Genomic DNA, 24554 nt, shown 5'->3' on the forward strand with positions numbered 1-24554 from the left:
TGTGCTAACAGAGCATCAGCATGCATTACATTAGAAATTAAGGGTGTAAGCTTGCCATGCTTCATGCCCTCCCATTCATACAAAATCAAGCAGTTAGAATACTATTATATTCATTAAACTGATATCTTTCTCAGTTGTATTGCATGTTAACTTGATGGTTTAATGAAATGCTGATAATGCAACAGTAGCCCTGTCAGGGCACCATGGCTGTAATGCGACCCATATACCATGCAATGCTGTGGCCAGTAGAGATAAGTAAAATAGATAGATATTGAAGGAAGTGGTGTTACTCACAATGCGGTCTGGAGGTGGAGTGCTCCGGATGAAGCACTTGATCTCGCCCTTCTCCCCATGGAGAGCCTGATGGGTCTGGGTACTAGAGATGGTGGGTGGGCCTGTAGAGAGGGCACAGAGGAGAACATATCAACACGGTACCATGAAGGCCTATAGAGAGGGCACAGAGGAGAACATATCAACACTGTACCATGAAGGCCTATAGAGAGGGCACAGAGGAGAACATATCAACACTGTACCATGAAGGCCTATAGAGAGGGCACAGAGGAGAACATATCAACACTGTACCATGAAGGCCTATAGAGAGGGCACAGAGGAGAACATATCAACACAGTACCATGAAGGCCTATAGACTGTACCAGGGCACAGAGGAGAACATATCAACACGGTACCATGAAGGCCTATAGAGAGGGCACAGAGGAGAACATATCAACACTGTACCATGAAGGCCTATAGAGAGGGCACAGAGGAGAACATATCAACACTGTACCATGAAGGCCTATAGAGAGGGCACAGAGGAGAACATATCAACACTGTACCATGAAGGCCTATAGAGAGGGCACAGAGGAGAACATATCAACACGGTACCATGAAGGCCTATAGAGAGGGCACAGAGGAGAACATATCAACACGGTACCATGAAGGCCTATAGAGAGGGCACAGAGGAGAACATATCAACACGGTACCATGAAGGCCTATAGAGAGGGCACAGAGGAGAACATATCAACACTGTACCATGAAGGCCTATAGAGAGGGCACAGAGGAGAACATATCAACACGGTACCATGAAGGCCTATAGAGAGGGCACAGAGTGGAACATATCAACACTGTACCATGAAGGCCTATAGAGAGGGCACAGAGGAGAACATATCAACACTGTACCATGAAGGCCTATAGAGAGGGCACAGAGGAGAACATATCAACACGGTACCATGAAGGCCTATAGAGAGGGCACAGAGGGAACATATCAACACTGTACCATGAAGGCCTATAGAGAGGGCACAGAGGAGAACATATCAACACGGTACCATGAAGGCCTATAGAGAGGGCACAGAGGAGAACATATCAACACGGTACCATGAAGGCCTATAGAGAGGGCACAGAGGAGAACATATCAACACTGTACCATGAAGGCCTATAGAGAGGGCACAGAGGAGAACATATCAACACTGTACCATGAAGGCCTATAGAGAGGGCACAGAGGAGAACATATCAACACGGTACCATGAAGGAAGGCCTATAGAGAGGGCACAGAGGGAACATATCAACACTGTACCATGAAGGAACTATAGTACCATGAAGGCCTATAGAGAGGGCACAGAGGAGAACATATCAACACGGTACCATGAAGGCCTATAGAGAGGGCACAGAGGGGAACATATCAACACTGTACCATGAAGGCCTATAGAGAGGGCACAGAGGAGAACATATCAACACTGCACCACAAAGGCCAATCACATACCCACACATTACCACAATCAACTACTGCCAGATTCCTGTGGGTTCAGGTTCATGCCATGTAACACTGGTTCAATCAGGTTGTGCTGCATTCAATTAAGAGGTAGACTGCATTCTTTCACATAGTAAATCCTACTTCCAATTTCCAACTGACTCCTAATGCCGGCGCTGAGGATTGCATTGTGGTTTGATGCAAACATCTCATCCAACCTCCACAATATCACCAAGGGCATGTTAGGGCTGTATGAAGGGCATCCGTGTGGGCCCAAAATGTTATGGTGCTCTTGATTTCCCCCACTATGATAAGGGTCATGGTGGCGAGTGGAGAGGCATTTCTATGGGCATAATTATGATGGGAGAAGTGTCAATGTGGAGAGATAACACTCCTCCCTGTGTCTCTGAACATTCAATTTAGCTCGCCAGAGCCTTGCACTTTGACCCATAGAGATTCCATCCATCGGATAACCTCCAGTCCTCCCAACAAGACAACAGAGGAAGCAGTCTATCAGATTAAATAGCCAGTAAAAACATTGAAAAAACATTTTTGTGTGATTTAAGATGTTTAAGTATAGAGTAGTGGGGAAACAACTTGATTAGTAAGAAGGTGAGCTTACTGCCAACTCCCCTCCAACCTGTTCCCTGGCATCTCTTTGCATGTACATAATTGCAGTTTATTACCTGTCTCTTATTAAAATAAATTAGCATTTTAATGAGATTCTGGCAGATGGTCTTTCGGTATGCCACTTCATGCAGGAGACTGGGAGTTTGGGTGCTGATTCTGTGGAATGATTGCGGCAAACAAACAACACTACATTGAGCACTATGTCCCAACACCACTGTCTTAGTAGCCTATGGTGGACTGGCATGGGGGCCCGGTCTGTGTGGGCCTGTGCAGATGTGTCAGTGTAGTTGGATGCATAAAATCGTGTGTGTGTGTGTGTGTGTGTGTGTGTGTGTGTATGGCTGGAATGGGCTCCTGTGGTAAACACACTCAGATCTATTCCTCCCGGGCTGCCCAAGGCGAGTGCTGGTGGCTCGGGAGAATCTGCTCTGTGGATCAGGGCTGCAAATGAGGAATATAATTAGATGGTTTTATCTCTCTGCCTCAGACTGCTGGGGTGTGGTGGCTCCTTCAGAGGAAAGGGAGGAGTGTGTGTGTGTGTGTGTGTGTGTGTGTGTGTGTGTGTGTGTGTGTGTGTGTGTGTGTGTGTGTGTGTGTGTGTGTGTGTGTGTGTGTGTGTGTGTGTGTGTGTGTGTGTGTGTGTGTGACTGTCTGATCAGAGAGAGATGGAGCTGGTGGGTGGTGTGAGTGCTCCAACTGTCAGTGGACTCAGTCGATATGGTCAGAGATTTTTTTTAAGAGTATGAAATGGGCTGCTTGACAATCAGATTCTTTGTTATTTTTTGTTCATCACCTTGTCGAAAGTGCCTACGTCAAAGACCGGGCCTTGCATTTGCAGACAGAGTTGGAAGTATAGCCTGAGCTTTGAAAAGGTGTGTCCTTTTGTGCTTCCTTGCAACAGCTCATTCAAAGCACCTAAGAGATGTTGTATTCTATTACAATCTCTGTCACACCCATTTGAATGGTATTTCTCAACTGAATTATTAATTTGTGCTGGTTTCTTTAAGCTCTGTCTTGGCACTTGGAGAAGGAATGAAATGCTAATTTATTGAGCATATAAAGACTATGTCTGGCAGAGAAAAATATAACTACAACAACAAGATGCCCCGTGGGAGACTAGAAGGCACATTGGCCCACTTTCTCCATTAATGTGTTCATGTGCTCACACTCCCTGGGCTGCCTAACATCTGACAGACAGACAGACAGACAGACAGACAGACAGACAGACAGACAGACAGACAGACAGACAGACAGACAGACAGACAGACAGACAGACAGACAGACAGACAGACAGACAGACAGACAGACAGACAGACAGACAGACAGACAGACAGACAGACAGACAGACAGACAGACAGACAGACAGACAGACACCTACCAAGAAATACACAAGATGGACAGACTCATACCTCTGCGAACAAACACTCATTCAAATATAATATGTTCAAGTTCATTGATAGGGACACAAACACATGTAGGCTACAAATCTCAAGTAAAAATTCAGCCATATACCTACTAGTTTTCTCTGTGTGAATATTGCACAAGGATGCAATGAACACATGATCAAAAAATATGCACAATACAATATCTTCACTCAAACAAATATTGAAGCTCAGACTGACTGTGTGAGGATGTTAAACTAGAGCAAGCAATACGTATTCATTAGTGACTTCAACATAAACTGCCTCCCCTGCTAGCTATTTGATTCTAATTAAATTACACCAGTCCCCAGGGAAGGAGAGGATTCTCTTGTCTGTGTTGCTGCGCAGTGGGAGTCGTTGACATGCAACGGAAGAAAGAACATATTGACAAATTCTAAACACATGCATTTCAATTGTTTGTGTAAAATGATCCAGGCATAAGTGATGGGAAACAAATAGCAAAACATGCAAACACATACACACACACTCCCTCACACCGTGCATATACTCAGTTTTTCTGAGACACGATCAAGGCGTCTCCCAAAACGCACTGTCATCAGTCATGCCCTTCTTTCACTGTCAGATCCAATTGGATCCTATTGGATGTCAAAGACCTCAGGTTGATGAGGGCTGAGGAGAATACAGCTTCATCTGCCATAAAGAAGACAACTTACAACAATCAAGCAGCAAACCGTGGGAGAGTCCTCTCCACATGCTGCCACTTCAAACGCTCTGTTTGTGCTTCCTCGGCTTGACAATCTGATTCGCTGAGAGGTCTGGGCAGGTTAGAAATGTTCACGACTGAGGACCCATTGTGTGGTTTTAAGAAAGCGTGGATTTCAGTTATTCAGACTGTAACAAAGAATTTGGCTTTTTAATGTCAGAGACAGATCCAGGCCGTGAGGCAAGAGAGGCTGAAGAACAGGCGAACATAAACAAATAAAAGAGAAGTAAACACCAATAAAGAAGCGCATAACGGCTTGACTGAAGTTTGCAGAGACTGAAGCAAACATTTTCCGCTTTGTGTTATTTTTCCCAATGTGTGTTCTATGAGTTGTGTTATCACTATTATTATTAAAGCAATGTATCTTCTCTTTGTATAGTGTTGTATACAGAAGTAACGCAATCCCCATAGATAGTTGTACATGAAAGAAAGACCAATTCAATTGGGAAAATAAACTTGAACAGAGATTTTGTTTACTAGTCCAGACAGTAAAAAGGATGCTGGGATAAAACAAAACTGTTAAGATGTAAATTAGGAATGACTTTGCTCCATACTATTGGAGCTCTGATCTTGAACAGAACTAGGCTATTGATAGAAAAGGGGCTCATAGCACACACTAGTGGTTGTAATCCAATGACGAAAGGGGCATTTGGATGCCATTCTCTCTGATGCTCAGCTACTGTACAAGTTTAAAAATAAGCAACAACGCTGCTAACAACAGACATTGTACGATTGCATTCAAGATATCCAATATATTGTCGAGGACAATACCTCACCAAAATCCTTTTGTTCTTTACTTCTATCTACCACCCATGCAAATGGACATGGTGAGAAAAAGCCCTTTAAAGAACGTGTAAATTCTGCGACTGATAGCTGCTGCAACACTAATGCACGCTCTGTGAATACCAAGTGGTGTTAATGAAGTCATTTGTCTGCGAGTTGTGGGGTCTCCCACCATTGCATTGCTCTGCATTCATTAGTCAGTCACGGCCTGAAAACGCCAACCCTCTCCTCAACTCCTACAGAATCTAATCAGCATTAAAGCACATTTCCTGTGTTTAAGGATTATAATGCAATATCCTGGATGTGCTAGCTATATTATCCATCCATCCCTGTGTCTTTCTAAGGACTGATGAAATGTCAAGGAAATACATTTTCATGCATCTGTTACACACGTTACCACCAGATCAATGCTGTGAATCTCTCTGCTGTAGGCTACTACGCACTGTTGAATTTGAAACCTTTTCTAGAGTAAATACTGTACATTGAGAGATGGCATCACTGCATGCATTTATTCAGAGCATGAACACCTGGAGAGACCCAATAGCAAACCTTCTCCTTCCCCCGTATTGTTGGAAAGTCTTTGGGGTGAAGATATGTTTTTGTGTGTAAACCACAGACGATGCTCAGTGCAGGCTGTAGTGATAAATTGCTTTCTTCTTTACAGATGTGACCCCCAAACCACTCAATACATTCCTGACCAGTGTGACACTTACCGTTGACGGTGAGAGAAACCTCCTTCTCCCCGGCGCCGACTCGCGGAACCACGGCACGGCACACATATTTCCCAGCATCTTCCTGCCTCACAGCCTTGAGTGTCAGGATGTTCTCGTTGCTTAGTACCTGCCGCACGGAGGTCAAGAGTCACTGAATGAGCAGTGAGAGGTCACCTTCTCATTTGAGGCAGCACAAAGCAGCCTATGCTCCTCTTAACGCCTTAAAGGTCACCTCTCTTCTATTATTAAAATCCAATTTGAGGCCAGGCTCATACGAGAGAGGGGCGGTTTTGGTCCCCATCTCCAGGCTTGGAAGTTTGATGTGTACGGAGTTGAGGAATGAGCCTGGCTGGCAGATCAATTGCATGCCCCTTTGCTCACCTCAACACATCTCCGGCCAGGAGTCAGGGAGCAGGACCGCTAACGAGCCCGAACCGCTAGCTGCCTCAGAATTTTGAGATTAATGAGATTTTGAAAACAACTGATTTGAGCTCAAAGGGCACTGCTTTGTCACCTGAATCCTGCATGACTGCTGCGGTTAGATTTTTTATAATTAATGAAGTTACTGCTGTGGCCAGCATGATACGGGGGTGGTTGTGAAAAGCATACAAATATAAAGTAAATGACATTGAAAGTATAGGCTAACCTGATTGGAACAATGGATCACAATCTACAGTGTATCACACCTAGTCAAAACAATCATGAAATTCTGAAAGACATTGGATAAGTGAATACTTACCACCCCAGAGCCCCTCTTCATCCAGACGATGGTGAGGGAGGGGTTTCCAGTCCAAGCACAGTTGAATACAGCATCAGACCCCAGATCCACCTGTAAGGACTGGGGCTCTGCAGACATGCGTGGACCAACTGCAGGAACACAGACACAGTCAGTACAATCAACACAACGCCACCAGCAACACAGAACACTTTATAACACAGTACCATACGGTCAGCTACAGAATGTATCTAAATAGGATGTATAACATTGGGTGGACATCAATATTGGATAGCCACAGAAAGAGCAACACAGTAGTAGCACTCACAGTAGACGTCGACGTTGCGGCTGATGTTGGTGCTGCCCAGAGGGTTGGTGACCTCACAGGAGACAGGCTCGGTGAAGAAGGAATGGTCCACAATGACCTCATAGGTGTCCCCAGAGACCTCTTTTATCACATTACCTCCTTTGGCCCACCTGTAGTGAAGTGCAATAGATAGATAGATAAATAGAGAGAGAGAGAGAGAGATACCCTGCATGAGAGGGGTGGTCTGATAATCTACTGGTATTCGCAAATTGCTTTGACCTTATTGTTGACCTATGGTCGCCTGGCCTATGGTTGTCGGAAAATACTCTGCTGAGGGCCCAGAATATCTGCAGAAGGAAGACATTTTGAACACACATTTACCACCAGACCAATATGAAGAATGGGTTGCTTCTGACTAATAACGTTTCAGTCCCGGTCATCAGTGAGGGAGGATGGCACCTGTCTGAAGGATGAGAGGATGGGGGGAGAGGAGGGATGAAACATTAAGACAGTTTCTCTCCTTCCATGTCAGGACCACGTTGTTCTCTGAAAAAAACATTCCTGTGCAGGTTCTCTGCTGGCTTCAGCCTATTTTTGTGGCAGCCATCCATCCCCTGACGATGCCTGCTGACACGTACTATATGGTAGAGTCCCCCTGACGATGCCGGCTGACACGTACTGTATGGTAGAGTCCCCCTGACGATGCCGGCTGACACGTACTGTATGGTAGAGTCCCCCTGACGATGCCGGCTGACACGTACTGTATGCACGTAAAGGCACCTGATGTTAATACATTGACACAGGATTGCATGAAGAACATCCGTTTGTGTTGGAGCGATGCCTCCTGATTTCACCGCTTCTGTCTTGTTCGGCATGCCATACTGGATGGTTCCCTGTTGCTGTGGGAGACAGGGGCCATTTATTAAAGCGAGCCAGGGCATGAGTGGATGTTTGGGGCTGCTTCTCGGTCACATTTACAAGGTATTTTGGGACATTCAACTCTGTATAATCTTAATCCTCTCCCCTTCCCCAGAAAGAGATGTATTTGCATGCTCTTGTGGGGGAAGATAACCTTTCACTTCTAACTGTCACAAAACATGGATCTATTTTCTCACCCAAGATTACAGGGTACACTGTGCAGTATTCCAGGGATAGGGGACTTGTTTGTTATCCATGAGTGAAGCCTTGGTCTTTGCTTGACTGGAAAAGTATAATTTAAATGAGAATAGATTACCTCATTCATTCAGCAAGTGAAGCAGCTTTCTAATTGGCTCCAGTAGATTTTTCTCTGCTGCTCATTTTGCTGCTGAGGAGACTATGTTTCCACACTATAGGAGCCAGTTCACTGTGTGCAAAATGAAGCCACTGAGATCACTGTCTGCTTAATATGCACAGGGACACCTGTGTTTCCAAAAATATAAAAATTAGGGCATATGGGTGTGCTTGGCTCGCCTGTCCCTTCCTTACATAACTGATCCAGGAGGAGAATGTATTAAGAGGAAATATTAATACCGTTACAGTAATCTACACAAAGCAAACATTCTGTGTGTATAGTCCCTCAAGAAAACAATTCTGTACACAAAATATTGAATTAAGTATTATGATAATGACTATGATAATGGCAACACACTGTCTATGAATATTAGATGTCAATAAATGCTCTGATGATGACAGTGATCATTAATGCCCTCTGAATCTCAGTGTCTGATGATGAATGACTCTCCACAGGCTGTGACTGAGAGTGTAGGGTTGATAGAGTACTGGAGGAGTTACAGTGAGTTAAGCACAGAAGTTTGGCCAGCAGGTTTCTCCCAAATGGAGTGTGAGGCTGCCAGGACTGGGAGGTCCACAGTGCAGAGAGAGCAGAGACAGAATGCTAGTGCCTGCAGGGAGTGTGAAAGCTCGGCTGGTGTGCTGGTCCCCATCCAATAGAGTCTAAACAAAGCCAGCTCTGCATCCATCAGACACCTGCATCTCCTCTGGGAGGGCAGAGGGGCCAGTGAGAACTTACTCAACAGCTCACTTACCACCCGGACCTATTCATGGATGTAGGTCACACAATGAGGTGCAAGTCAGGTGTGTGCCTCAGGGTGTGTGTGTGTGTGTGTGTGTGTGTGTATGGCAACATCAGTGAAATCTGTGTTTACCAGGGAAAGAACAGTGAAAACCCAACCTTGTTCTCTCCCACTGAAATGAGGGGACAGGAATGGTCAAACTGAATTATATTAAATTAAACATCTAGCTATGTTATTAACATATAGAATACATTATTATTATTATCAGCATGGGTATGTACATCACAGCACAGATTATGTTGCTCATTTGCTTTTTCATAATGTTGAATATATAAAAATACTTATTTCAATGGAAAATAGACACTTTCGTAATTATGTGTTGATCAAATTGCACCCTGATGTTCTTTGAATAAAATGTGTAAAACAAATAATACAGAAATGTCTCTTGATTTGACATAATATGACAAAAGGCCCAATATTAGAAGAGAGAACAACACATTGTCTATAGTTTCAACACATTGTGAATGACATTCCAATATACTGTCTGCCATTGGGTAGGGAACATGAGCAAAGATGATGAGACTATCAGTTTGGTGCCTCACAATTCAAATAAAACCAGGAAGTCTGTTTGTCTGGCAATGAAATAACAACATCGTAGAACATCGCTGTTGTACCTTCCTTTAAAACATTACTGTCATTAGTGGCATGGTACCAGTCAAAATATTTTGTACAGCCAAAGTGTTTATGCCAGTAGAACAGACAAGATGGATTTAATTTGCTGTGCCTGCTACTTTGTTTTTTTCTCTCTCTCGCTATTCTCATAGGCTGGATGCACTGGGTGGCACAAAGCAAGTCGCAGGGGAAGCACGGTTGTGGAAAAACAAACAGTGGCAATGCCCACAGACAATGTGGTAAACCTCTTCATTAGCCACCTCAGAGACACAGACAAGGAAAAGGTAGATGGTAGAACTGACCAAAAAAAATCAAAGTAGCAACAACACGCTAATTGTTTAACTGGGGAGAGAATTGGGGATGGTGTTTTCTGGGCGTGAAGAGGGACGTGTTTGTGGTAGAGTGTGCAGGTGAGAGAGCTGAAACTCCTCTTCTGTTGTGTCCCTCTCCGGAGTGCCTCTTCTTGGAGTAGTGAAAAAAAAGCTTTGTATCTGTACCACCAGGGCGTTCAATATGATGTTGAAGTATTATGGTTGCCCCTCCTCCTTCCATTATGTAATGAAGATCCCTTAACAGCTCTATTGATTTACAATTCCTCGATTCACATCAACACACTCAGACAAAAACACAAACTTACTTCCAACAGTACTTCCCCCCCTATCTAGCCTATGAGTCACTAGAAAACGCTAACATCCGGTTTTCAGAGATACAGTATATATATATTTTTTTTCTCAATTTCGTGGTATCCAATTGTTGTAGTAGGTACTATCTTGTCTCATCGCTACAACTCCCGTACAGGCTCGGGAGAGACGAAGGTTGAAAGTCATGCGTCCTCCGATACACAACCCAACCAGCCGCACTGCTTCTTAACACAGCGCGCATCCAACCCGGAAGCCAGCCACACCAATGTGTCAGAGGATACACCGTGCACCTGGCAACCTTGGTTAGCGTGCACTGCGCCCAGCCTTCCACAGGAGTCGCTGGTGCGCGATGAGACAAGGACATCCCTACCGACCAAGCCCTCTCTAACCCGGACAACACTAGGCCAATTGTGCGTCGCCCCACGGGCCTCCCGGTCACGGCCAGTTACGACAGAGCCTGGGCGCGAACCCAGGGACTCTGATGGCACAGCTGGCGCTGCAGTACAGCGCCCTTAACCACTGCGCCACCCGGGAGGCCTGAGATAGAGTATTTTCAACCTAACTTCCGTTTTCCCTGAAAAACATAAATGAGAACTCCGCTCAGGCATCTTTCTTTGCCTGCTACGTTAGGTTACTCCCTATCCTCTACTCCTATCCTATCCACTATCCCTGAGGCACATGTTCTTTCCTCCCATGAGTAAGGGTTCTGGCTCTGCCTGAGAGATATCTGTAGACTAGAGACTTATTTCCATTTGCTTTGTTAAGCAACATTCATAGAGCGGCTAATCACAGCAGATCATAGAGAATAGAAATCACCATGTCATTGACTCTTCCTCTGCTACCGTGGCTCTATATGTGTGTGAAGTGCTTATTGAAGTGGAGGATGGCAGTGGTGTGCTGAGGATGGATGGCACTCTGGAGGTTAGAAGAGAGGCCATCACTCTAAGAGCTGCCCTGTCCTTGTGCCATATCTGATCTCCAGAGACAGGGTGTATTAGAGCTGACTAACAGACACACCGCACCACTAGCTCCCTACTCTGCACTGCTGTAACGCTCTCCGGGGGACAAGGAGGGTTCCCCTCAATCAACTCCCCAGTGGAGACAGGAACAGTGCAACACATGTAGACTGAGAGAGGCTGGAGATAAAATATCAAATAGTTATTTCGAAGAATGTGTCACGTTCTGACCTTAGTTCCTTTATTATGTCTTTGTGTTAGTTTGGTCAGGGCGTGAGTTGGGGTGGGTAGTCTATGTTCTTTTTTCTATGTTGTATTTCTGTGTTTGGCCTGGTATGGTTCTCAATCAGAGGCAGCTGTCGATCGTTGTCTCTGATTGAGAATCATACTTAGGTAGCCTGTTTTCCCCATTTTGGTTGTGGGTGATTATTTTCTGTGTCAATGTTTGCTCCGGGACTGTGGGACTGTGTCGGTTTCAATTTATTTTCTTATTCTTTGTTTTCTGTGTTCAGTTATATTTCATTAAAATAATATTATGGACACTTACCACGCTGCGCATTGGTCCGATCCTTCCTACGCCTCCTCAGAAGAGGAGGACGAAAACCGTTACAGAATGTGTGCTAAAATGAATCGTAAATGAATCTGCATGGTTGCATATTGAAAACAAATGATATATTATCACAGCCCAATGAACAGCAGTGAAGTGTGTGTTCAGACGTGCAGAGGACTCAACTCAAAGTGGTATTGGATCCTAACACTAGTGAAACCTTTCTAGAGAGTTCCTATTTCAGCCTGAAGTTCAACCTCCCTCCTTTTTTCATTACATTATGCATTGCTTTCCAAGGCTAAAAGGAATCTGACCCACCAAGGCTCCCAAGGACCCAAGCCCTCTTAGTGGAACATTGATCCATGTCCCACAACAATAGAGACTGAGTTCCACGGTGATTGTAGCAGAAGACCTGCCTTTGGTGTAAACCTGCGCAATCAAACACAAGTCTTGTTTTTTAAAAGGGCAGAATCCATCAAAGGAACGTCTCTGTTTTGCCACCTGTGAGTGTGTTGTAGATCCATTTCATTTCCCAATACTGCTTCAGACTCAGTGTCGGCTGGGCAATTCCCTTCGCTATTGATTTTGTTCCACTTATTCTTCCCTTGGTTTTAAAACCCTCACAGAAAAGCATGTCTTGACAAATCACCTTGGCATTACACCTCTTCAAGGACCAAGTTTCATGAGAATTTCTTCTTTATCCCCAATCCTCTCTGAGAGGAAAGGAAATGTTTCTTGTGAGAATTGAAGAACTCAGTGTTCCAAATCAAGTCTCTCAGTGTGTGCTTGAAGTTGTCAGTCAGAATCCAAAAAGGATTGAGAAAAAGCACAGGCATGGGTTCAGCGTAGATTCAGAAGATCAACCCACTCCTTCCACTCAAATGTCCATTGGCCCTGCTGCAGTACTCTGACACTCATGTCACCCTTTTAACATGATACCTTGTAACCCTGGCATCCTCATCAGATACAACGCAATGCCAGCTCTTCTCCCACTCAAGGTAATGTATCTATGTTCAGGGGATATAGACAATAGTATCTCAAAGCAAAGCCATGCAAGTCAATGCATTCATTAGTCTCTAAGTACATGACTGGGAATGAATTTCAACAGACATTTGGCATTAGATTTTTCTCTGTATGTTTTTCTGTGAATATTTTCCAAATCGACAAGAGATTTAATAGTGTCACGGCATCATAAGAATGGAGTGAGGTGCCACATTTGACTTAATGTGAGAAGTTATTAGCAACAAGCAACATTAATCAGACAGGACCTTTGTATATCATTTGAAGTTGTTGTCAGTGTTTTTCTTTCTCATTATGGGGCATTGCATAATGCATTATGTCTGGCTCACATATATTTTGCTATAATACATTTCTCATTGAGAAATTAGTAATGGAGTTTAAAGTAAAGTTCTGAGACAGCACGTTCAAAGTCTTACCAAGGAACCAAGTTCTGAGTGAAAATAATCTGATATAGAATATCGAGAGAGAGAGAGAGAGAGAGAGAGAGAGCCAGACAGAGACAGAGAGAGAGAAGGTATGAATGTATAGGTAGGTAATCTTACCTGTACAGTGTGACGGGTGGGTTAGCCTTGGCCGAGCAGTGGAACTTGACAAGGTTTCCTTCCAGAATGGGCTGAGGCTCCACTGACAGATTGACAAGTGGCAAATCTGTATGGACACAGACCAGAGACAGACGACCAATTAGAAAAGACCCCTGTAACAACCTTACAGTAATCTAGGGCTGTTGCATTTACCAAATAGACCAGCATATTCCCCCTATAGTAACTTATGTTGTGAGATATTTTTACAGGTGCGGAAATACACTACCTATACTTGTTTTACATTTTCATTTGAGACATTAAAGAGCAGAAAAACACAGGAAATCAAATCAAATAATGCAACTCTTGATAATGAGTTTTTCAGTAATTGGCAATTTGCAAATAAGGATTAATTGAGACAGTGATTTTTCCGCCAAGCACTCCATTATAATTACAATAATTAACAAACACTGAGTTAGACACAATTAAAAATGATCTTAAAAAAGCAAACACATAGATTATGTTAATTCAATAAACAGCAATTAAATGTAACTAAAGGTATAGAATTATTTTTGAAGATGCATTTTAATCTACCTCAATCAGCCTGACTAACCGTTGCCTGTATATAGTTTCGCTACTGTTATAGTCTCCCTACTGTATATAGTCTCGCTACTGTTATTTTTCACTGTCTTTTTTACCATTGTTTGTATTTTTTTTTACGTATCTATTGTTCACCGAATACCTTTTTTTTACTTAAAAAATGCACTGTAAGTAAGCATTTCAACCTGTTGTATTTGGCGCACGTGACAAATAAACTTTGATTTGATTTTAATCACTTTTTCATCTCTGGTGAATCCTCCACTTCGGTCCCCCTTTATGTTCACGTAAAATGTTTCAAGTACGGCAAGCTATTTTTCAATTAAGTCCAGCATTGATGAAAGGGCCATAGGGATAGACTGTGAAGAATGTAAAGTAATGGAGGGCCAAAAGTCCTCATCAAACACTGGGAGTCTGAGTGATAAAAAAACTATGGCCTTTCAGCAGTATAAGCCCCATCTCTGAACATCATGGGGCGACTCAAAGGTTGTCTGATATCACTAATGGAACACGGCAGCCACGAGCATGGCCCCTCTCTCCTTCTCTACGTCCGCTGCTTCAATTCAAATGGGCTACTGTCTCTTTACGTCTACTGTGACAAATGTCCAAGCCATTTCCATGTCTAGCTTTATATGTAGATTGCTTTTAATACAATCAAGTCCTTGATTTAACTTTGCTTGATGAAATCTAACAAACCTCTGCTGCAAAAGAGGGCAGCATGAACGCTAGAGGGGAGTTCTCTCTGAGTTTATATCCATAAATTATATGACTAATCAAATATATAGTTGGTTCCAAATTATTGACACTATTTTTTTGTATTTGTATTTATTAAGGATCCCCATTATTTCCTGCCAAACCAGCAGCTACTCTTCCTGGGGTCCAGCAACATTAAGACAGTTATATACAATGAAAAATATTACATGACATTACATTTCATAACACTTCGGAAAGAATTCAGACCCCTTGACTTTTTCCACATTTTTTGGAGACAGGACGGTGTCAAGACACAGTTCTGGGGAGGGGTACCAAAAAATGTCTGCAGCTTTTAAAGGTCCCCAAGAAAACAGAGGCCTCCATCATTCTTAAATTGAGGATGTTGGGAACCATTAAGACTCTTCCTAGATTTGGCCGCCCGGCCAAACGGAGCAATAAACAATTAAATCAATTTTTTAATAAGGCTGTAACGTAACAAAATGTGTAAAAAGTCAAGGGGTGTGAATACTTTCCGAAGACACTTTTTTTACAATACAACATTCATGTGTACGTGTGTGTAGAGTGCGTTTATTATCATGTGTATGTGTATCTCTGCCTGTGTGTGTCTCTTCACAGTCCCCACTGTTCCATAAGGTGTATTTTTGTATGTTTTTTTTATCTGATTCTACTGCTTTCTTCAGTTACCTGATGTGGAATAGAGTTCCATGTAGCCATGGCTCTATGAAGTACTGTATGCCTCCAATAGTCTGTTCTTGACTTGGGGATTGTGAAGAGTCCTTTGGTGACATGTCTTGTGGGGTATGCATGGGTGTTCGAGCTGTTTGCTAGTAGTTTAAACTGACACCTCGGTGCATTCTGCATGTCAACACTTCTTACAAAAGTAGTGATGAAGTCAATCTCTCCTCTACTTTGAGCCATGAGAGATTTACATGCATATTATTAATGGTAGCTATCCATGTACATTTAAGGGCCAGCTGTGCTACCCTGTTCTGAGCCAATTGTAATTTTCTGAGGACTCTCTTTGTGACACCTGACCACACGACTGAACAGTAGTCCAGGTGTGACAAAACTAGAGCCTGTAGAACCTGCTTTGTTGATAGTGTTGTTAAAAAGGCGGAGAGACTTCTCCCCCATTTTAGCTACAGTTGTATCAATATGTTTTGACCATGACAGTTTACAATCCAGGGTTAGTCTGCTTGCAGTTTAGTCACGTCAACTTGCTCAATTTCCACATTATTTATAACAAGATTTAGTTGAGATTTATGGTTTCGTAAATGATTTGTCCCGAATAAAATGCTTTCAGTTGAAAAAAAGTTTAAGACTAACTTATTCCTTGCCACCCGTTCTGAAACTACTGTAACTGCAGCTCTGTTGCAGTGATTACACTTGCTGTTGTAGCTGAAGTGTATGGTGGTGAGTCATCTGTATACATAAACACACTGGCTTAACTCAAGACCAGTGGCATGTCATTAGTCAAAATTGAAAAAATGAAGGGGCCAAGACAGCTGCCATGGGGAATTCCTGATTATACCTGGATTATGTTGGAGAGGCTTCCATTAAAGAAGACCCTCTGTATTCACTTAGACAGGTAACTCTTTTTCCACAATATATTAGGGGGTGTAAAGCCATAAAACATACGTTTTTACAGCAGCAGACTTTAAAATATTTTTATTTCACCAGGTAGGCCAGTTGAGAACAAGTTCTCATTTACAACTGCGACCTGGCCAAGATAAAGCAAAGCAGTGCGACACAAACAACAACACACATGGAAAAAACAAACGTACACTCAATAACACAATAGAAAGGTCTATATACAGTGTGTGCAAATGAAGAAAATTAGGGAGGTAAGGCAATAAATAGGCCGTAGGGGCGAAAAAATATATAATTTAGCAAATAAACACTGGAGTGGTAGATTTGCAGAAGATTGATGTAAAAGTAGAGATACTGGGGTGCAAAGGAGGGAAGAAAATAACAATATGGGGATGAGGTAGTTGGATGGGCTATTTACAGATGTGCTGTGTACAGGTGCAATGATCTGCAAGCTGCTCTGAAAGCTGATGCTTAAATTTAGTGAGGGAGATAAACGTCTCCAGCTTCAATGATTTTTGAGATTCGTTCTAGTCATTGGCAGCAGAGAACTGGAAGGAAAGGCGGCCAAAGAAGGAATTGGCTTTGGGGGTGACCAATAAAATATACCTGCTGGAGCAAGTACTACGTGGGGGTGCTGCTATGGTGACCAGTGAGCTAAGATAAGGGGGGACTTTACCTAGCAAAGACTTATAGACGACCTGGAGCCAGTGGGTTTGGCGACAAATATGAAGAGATGGCCAGCCAACGAGAGCATACAGGTTGCAGTGGTGGGTAGTATATGGGGCTTTGGTGACGACACCGATGGCACTGTGATAGACTGCATCCAATTTGCTGAGTAGAGTGTTGGAGGCTATTTTGTTAATGACATCACCGAAGTCAAGGATTGGTACGATAGTCAGTTTTACAAGGGTATGTTTGGCAGCGTGAGTGAAGGATGCTTTGTTGCGAAATAGGAAGCCAATTCTAGATTTAATTTTGGATTGGAGATGCTTAATGTGAGTCTGGAAGGAGAGTTTACAGTCTAACCAGACACCTAGGTATTTGTAGTTGTCCACATATTCTAAGTCAAAACCGTCCAGAGTAGTGATGCTGGACAGTTGGGCAGGTGTTGGCAGCGATCGGTTGAAGAGCATGCATATTAGTTTTACTTGCATTTAAGAGCAGTTGGAGGCAACGAAAGGAGAGTTGTATGCCATTGAAGCTCATCTGGAGGTTAGTTAACAGTGTCCAAAGAAGGGCAAGAAGTATACAGAATGGTGTCATCTGCATAGAGGTGGATCTGAGAATCACCAGCCACAGGAGCGACATCATTGATGTATACAGAGAAAAGAGTTGGCCCCAGAATTGAACCCTGTGGCACCCCCATAGAGACTACCAGAGGTCCAGACAACAGGCCCTCCGATTTGTCACACTGAACTCTGTCTGAGAAGTAGTTGGTGAACGGCAGGGTGGGATAGATAAAGGTCTGTAACAGTTTGGGTCTAGAGTGTCTCCCCCTTTAAAGAGGGGGATGACTGCGGCAGCTTTCCAATCTTTGGGGATCTCAGACAATACGTAAGAGCGGTTGAACAGGCTATTTATAGGGGTTGCAAAAATTGCGCTGGATAATTTTAGAAAGTGAGGGTCCAGATTGTCTAGCCAAGCTGATTTGTAGGGGTCCAGATTTTGCAGCTCTTTCAGAACATCAGTTATCTGGAATTGGGTGAAGGAGAAATGGGGAGGCTTGGGCAAGTTGCTGTGGTGGGTGCAGAGCGGTTGACCGGGATAGGGGTAGCCAGATGGAATGCATGGCCAGCTGTAGAAAAATGCTTATTGAAATTCTCGTGGATTTATCGGTGGTGACAGTGTTTCCTAGACTCAGTGCAGTAGGCAGTTGGGAGGAGGTGCTCTTATTCTCCATGGACTTTACAGTGTCCCAGAACCTTTGGGAGGTTATGCTACAGGATGCAAATTTATGTTTGAAAAAGCTAGCTTTTGCTTTCCTAACTGCGTGTGTATATTGGTTCCTAACTTCCCTGAAAATGTGCATATTGCGGGGGCTATTCGATGCTAATGCAGTACGCCACAGGATGATTTTGTGCTGGTCAAGGGCCGTCTGGTCTGGAGTGAACCAAGGGCTACATCTGTTCCTGGCTCTAAATGTTTTGAATGGGGCATGCTAATTTAAGATGGCGAGGAAAGCACTTTTAAAGAATAACCAGGCATCCTCTACTGACGGAATGAGGTCAATATTTTTCCAGGATACCCAGGCCAGGTCGATTAGAAAGGCCTGCTCGCTGAAGTGTTTTAGGGAGCATTTGACTGATGAGGGGTGGTCGTTTGACCACGGACCCATTACGGAAGCAGGCAATGAGGCAGTGATCACTGAGATCCTGGTTGAAGACAGCAGAGGTGTAGGATGGTAGGAGAGCAGGATGGTCAGGATGATATCTTTGAGGATAACTGAGTTTACAGATTTGGGGTTGTAGGTAGGTTACATAATAGTTTGGGTGAGATTGAGGGCATCTATCGTAGACTGTAGGACAGCTGGGGTGTTAAGCATATCCCAGTTTATGTCACCTAACAGAAGATAAATGGGGGCAATTCATTCACATATGGTCTTCAGGGCGCAGCTGGGGGCTGAGGGGGTCTGTAACAAGTGGCAACAGTGAGAGACTTATTTCTGGAAAGGTGGATTTTTAAAAGTAGAAGCTTGAACTGTTTGGGCACAGACCTGGATAGCATGACAGAACTCTGCAGGCTTTCTCTGCAGTAGATTGCAAATCCACTCCCTTTGGCAGTTCTATCTTGGCAGAAATTGTTATAGTTGGGGATGGTAATTTCAGAATTTTTGGTGGCCTTCCTAAACCAGGACATCAGGGTTGGCGGAGTGTGCTAAAGCAGTGAAAAAAAAAAACTTAAGGAGGAGGCTACTGATGTTAACATGCATGAAACCAAAGCTTTTACGGTAACATAAGTCAACAAATGATAGCGCCTGGGGAATAGGAGTGGAACTGGGGGCTACAAGGCCTGGGTTAACCTCTACATCACCAGAGGAACAGAGGAGGAGTAGGATAAGGGTACAGCTAAAGGCTATAAGAACTGGTTGTCTAGTGTGTTGGGGACAGAGAATAAAAGGAGCAGATTTCTGGGTGTGGTAGAATAGATTCAAAGCATAATGTACAGATAAGGGTATGGTAGGATGTGAGTATAGTGAATGTAAACCTATGCGTTGTGTGACAATGAGAGAGGTTTAGTCTCTGGAGGCATCAATTAATCTAGGTGAGGTCTCCATATGTGTGTGGGGTGTGACAAAAGAGCAATCTAAGGCATGTTGAGCGGGACTGAGGACTCTACAGTGAAATAAAACAAATTAAAACTAGCCAAAACAGCAGTAGACAAGGCATATTGACATTAGAGAGAGGCATGAGGCAATCACAGGTGTTGATCAGGAGAGCTAAGACAACAACGGGTAAATGGAGATGAAAGGGCAGAGCAGGTCAGTTAGATACATACAGGACCTGAGTACGAGGCTGGGGCCGACAGGTAAACAAAATGAGGTACCGTGTTATTGAAACAGTCCAGGGGGCATCAGCTGTGAAGCCGAGTGATCATAGGGTCAAAAGAGTAGCAATAGGTGAGTCAGGGTGCTGTACGGTATTCACTACTACGCTGGGCAAGCAGGGGACACAGCATTCAGAAAAAGCTAACGGGCCAGGGCTAGTAGATGGTTCTGCGGCGATATTGTAACAGACTAGCCTGTTGAGACCACATCGGGCGATCACGTTCTGTCAAAACCAAGCCTGGTTTCCCAGATATTTCATAGTATTCTATTGTTTCCAGTACTTGTCTTGTATTTTCTCCAATGTATCATCTATGTAAAAAATCTGTCTGATTAGGATGAATAATATTTGACAGGCATTTAGCTAGAATTTTTGCATCACAGCACTGAAGCTGTAGAAGCCTCCAATTGTTTAAATGGACTGGATCTTAATATATACCACTTGGATCCTGTTTCAGTAATAATGAAATCAGACCTTCTTGTTGCATGTCCGATAGTCTACTGTTTATATAGGAGTGGTTAAAACATGCTAATAATGGTCCTCTGAGTATATGAAAAAGGTTTGGTATATTCCACTGGTACTGTATGCCATCTAGTTGGTAGCAGGTGTTGACAAAAACATTTATGAAAAAAATCAAAAATAAAACAAAATAAGACTTTGACAACTGGACAACAGGTTCTTATTCACCATTATTCATGATTCACGAACTTTTGACTACTTTACTTATAAGAATCTTTAGGGGTGTCAACAATTTTGATCCAACCTTTTTGAGAAGAAATGTATTACTTTTGAAACAAAATCTATTTTTTTCTGTGAAATTGTATTAGTATAAAAGTATAACTTCCCTATTTTTTTGCATACAAGATAGCTCAGTAGTTGAGTAATTTATTTTCTACAGTCATTATGGTACATCTCCTTGAAAATTCAAAAATGCAAGATGATGATTGCAGTTGCTATGGCTAGATGTTGTTTCCAATGATAGGTTTGGGTTGACCCTACAGGCTACAGACGAATACATGAATGAGGAATGATAGATATGTGCAGCAAGATATTACCACATCATTATTTCAAACTGGAAAGTTCCAAAGCTTCTCCAGACCTTAGACCTCCCTAGTTTTAAACTTTGAGGAAGTAGAATAATTACACATCTGTAGTTCTGTAATTTGGAGAGCCTTGGGCACATTAGCAAACTAACAAAGAGAAATACGGAGATCCCATGGGATTGGAGTGGGTTTAGTGCAGGTGCAGCAAACATCCATTTGGATGGTGTCATGTCTCCATGTGCTCTGTGTCCAATTACACTAACGTAACATCTAGGGGCCCAGTTGTTTGGATGCAGAGGTAACAGTGTGGTGGGCTGTGGGCACAGCCACTAGCAGAGAGAACAGTTAGGCTGATGTTGCTCAGCCCAATCCTCCCAGTGTTGTAGCTGTAGAGAGAGGTTGCGTGCGTGCGTGCATGTGTGTGTGTGTGCGTGTGTGTGTGTGTGTGTGTGTGTGTGTGTTCTTGTGTGCAAGTGTGCATACATCCTTCTGTGTGTGTGTGGGCATTGAGAGGAAATACACTGCTGAAATACACTGTGCTGAAATACACTGTTCTTGTAATACACTGTGTCGTAATACATTGTGCCATAATACACTGTGCCGTAACACACTATGCCGTAATACACTGTGCCGTAACACACTGTGCCGTAACACACTGTTCTGTAATACACTTTTCTGTTTGCCCCGTGGGTGTGCAGCTGCTCTAGGCAAGCTCAGCTGCCACCGCACCTCAGAGGGAGGGTGGTCCAGGTGCCATTTTTACCCCTCATCTGCTCAAATAGCTTTTTGGGACACTATGCCCACTTACAAACACACAACAACCCACACACCCGTGCCAGGTCTCTCCTGCGGGCCAATGAAGGTAGGAACAACATGTTGAATCCTGGAAGACACCAGGCCATCATTAACATGAACCTAGGCCAAGCTGTGAGCAGCAGTGTTAGCAGCAGGGTAGGTGTATAGCACTATGGCTGGCTAATTGGGCGGACAAAGAGGCAGGCAGAAAGAACTGCAGAGAGGCAGAATGGCAGATGTGGAGGTGGTGGCAGTGTACCCTGCTACTCTGCTTTGTGGTGGGAGGTTTTCCATGGGCCTACTACCTCGACAACATTATGCTTGTACTCCTTAATACCAAACTTCATTTTTTTCAGCTGCGAGTGAGATCTAAGGGCATCTTAGCAAATTGCTGTTTTTTATTACTGATTGGGCCAGGGAGTTATTTCAAGTCAATCAGCCTGTGAAGACTGACCCTCCCTGAATGAAAGAAGCCTCTGAGTGTATCTCACTTATGAGACATTGTGGCATAATGTCATTATGTATTTAAGATGAGCTACTTGGCCATTCTGTTTGGATAGCTTTGTCCTTGGAGAACAGGAGGGAAGAGAGTGACGGCCGCCAAAATGCCCGATGAGAAGGACTCTGGGATGGGATCTTGGGTCGCCAACTTGCCGCCCTCTGACCCCCATGGAGACAGACAGCCACTTATTAAAGAAGTCTGTTTGTCACTTTGATGTATAAATGCATGAGTGAGTGTGAGCTTGTTTGAGGCTTCACTTGACAGACCCATCAATATGCAGGGCCATTAATTCCTCAGATTCATCAGGCGAGTGATATAGAGATGGTGGGAGGGGTGCTGGGAACAGTAGTGGTGGTGATGATGGCAGTAGAGCAACAACAACAGGACGGCTAAAAAAGAGGAAGATAGTGTAGTCTGATGATTGCTTTTGATCGGAAGTTCAAAGAGTGGAGCAGATGGCATTTTTGAACAATCAGCCAACTTCTCTAGATTTCCCAGAGATGGTGCCAACGTAAATGGCTTTCTTCCCTTTCTTAAAGCTCAATTTCCACTCTCTTTGGGTCATTGTAGACAGCTGTTCCTCCATGAGGATAAGCCTCCAGGAGCCAAGGCTGTTTCTGAAGGATGGGGAGTCTGTTTATTTGCAACTAGAGCGGTGACATATCCCTAGCCATATGGAGATGGATGCTGTCTGCTGGTTGGCCCAGTGTATTACTGGAGGCGGGCACACAGGGGCAGACAACTGCAGGTTCACAGCTGGACTAGCCCCCAAAGCCAACACCATGCATTTATTTACCCACTCACACAATGCAGGCATATGTCTTTGCCATTCAGACTGTAGGCCCTTTGTTTGGGCTTTTTACATTTTCAAGTATACCTGCAAGGTTCAACAGTAGATCTGACGCATGGTTTACTTTCAAGAGTTTGAAGAGAAAACAGTGGAGGCTGGTGGGCATAGCTTAGTTGAGTGATGGTACAGATGCTACTGATCTCCATTCAAAACGTGACATGAACGTGACGATACAATGAATCCAGATTAAGCCACTGCTCCTGAATATATTCCTTATTATAACATCATCACACCTCTGGCATACTCAAACTAGCAACCAAAACTAATTTCAAATCCATGTTTTTTTTCAGATGAATTTGTCATTATCTGCTTGATTGGGCAACAAGGGCGTTAAGCGGAGCTTTGTAACAAACAAAAATCCTCCCCCACCACACATCTGCATGTTTTCTATTAATTAGTCTCAACAAATGGCATTATTATCCTGCTGCTCGCCTTATTTGCAATGCAAACACGTTAGCCTTAACCCCCACCTTTCCCATCAGCCCTTGTGTGTGGGATTCCGTGTTCGCTTGTTGGACGCAGCTCAACACCCAGCCAGGCTGAAGATGTTATCACAAGGCTTGCTACATGGTGTTATCAGTTCAGATTTGGAGTAGGTGATTTTCAGGCTTTGCTTTAACACTGGAAAGGCTATAGAGCACAATATAAAGGTTGCCCAAAGTCTTGGTGTTGTTGAGAGAGAATCATGAGCTAACCCTGCTATTAAATAATTAGTGAGCTCATGTACTCACTCACTCTGTCCATGGTCCTGAACTCAGCCTGCCTCCTGCTTTAAATCCCATTTGGCAAAAGATGCTAATGTGCTTAACCCCCAGGTCAGATAACTCCATATGAACTTATGTTGAGCTGAAAATGCTGAGGCCAATGTAATTCACAAGCACATTAAAGTGATGATAAAGGGAAATAGTCCACACAAATATATTGGATTTGACACAGGCTTATGCTGTGCTGTAAAGTTTTGGGGTAATGTTTAGATTACTCCAAATTAGATCCATATTGGCGTTAAATCTACAAACATTTGAATTACTCTTGTTGTAGCTGACATTATCACATTGAACCAGAACGTCAGTTAGTCAACTTTGAATGAGAGGATTGGAGACAATCATTAAAATTCATACGTGGAGACACACGTACACACACAGCTTTCCCTCAATAGCATTTAAACATAGAGAAATACAGTATTAGATTAGGTTTTGTCAGTACTGTGTCTTCTGCATCACAGTAGCATATCTCCCGTTCTCTCTCTCTTTCTTTTACTCTCTGTTTCTTTCCCTCTCTGAAATGCACACACAGACACATGCCATCTCATGACTGTCAAATATCACTCTGTTTCTGTGACAGAAGATCACTATCAACCCTCTCCATAACCATCCTCTCTTCTCCTCTCCCACTGTAAGTGGCCTCCATTGAAATAGATAAATTAATCAAAAGCACAACCTAAATACTCAGCATTCCAAAGAGAATTCCATGCTGGATGAACTAAAATAGGACCTTAGCCCAACACTTTACTGCACA

General features: G+C 43.4%; 1 protein-coding gene across 1 annotated transcript in view; it reads right to left on the minus strand.

Annotated features, from left to right (window-relative positions):
• Positions 1-24554, minus strand: part of LOC112266151 (kin of IRRE-like protein 3) — a 132226-nt gene that overhangs the window by 15964 nt on the left and 91708 nt on the right. Inside the window, exons 7-11 of the mRNA XM_042294953.1 lie at positions 13431-13536; positions 7059-7207; positions 6755-6882; positions 6016-6142; positions 295-395 (exon numbers count right to left, since the gene is read on the minus strand). Of these exons, the coding sequence (XP_042150887.1) occupies positions 295-395; positions 6016-6142; positions 6755-6882; positions 7059-7207; positions 13431-13536 (611 nt within the window). The remainder of the gene's footprint in view (positions 1-294; positions 396-6015; positions 6143-6754; positions 6883-7058; positions 7208-13430; positions 13537-24554) is intronic.

The sequence above is a fragment of the Oncorhynchus tshawytscha genome, linkage group LG13 (genome assembly GCF_018296145.1).
Source record: "Oncorhynchus tshawytscha isolate Ot180627B linkage group LG13, Otsh_v2.0, whole genome shotgun sequence".
Classification (NCBI taxonomy): Eukaryota; Metazoa; Chordata; class Actinopteri; order Salmoniformes; family Salmonidae; genus Oncorhynchus; species Oncorhynchus tshawytscha.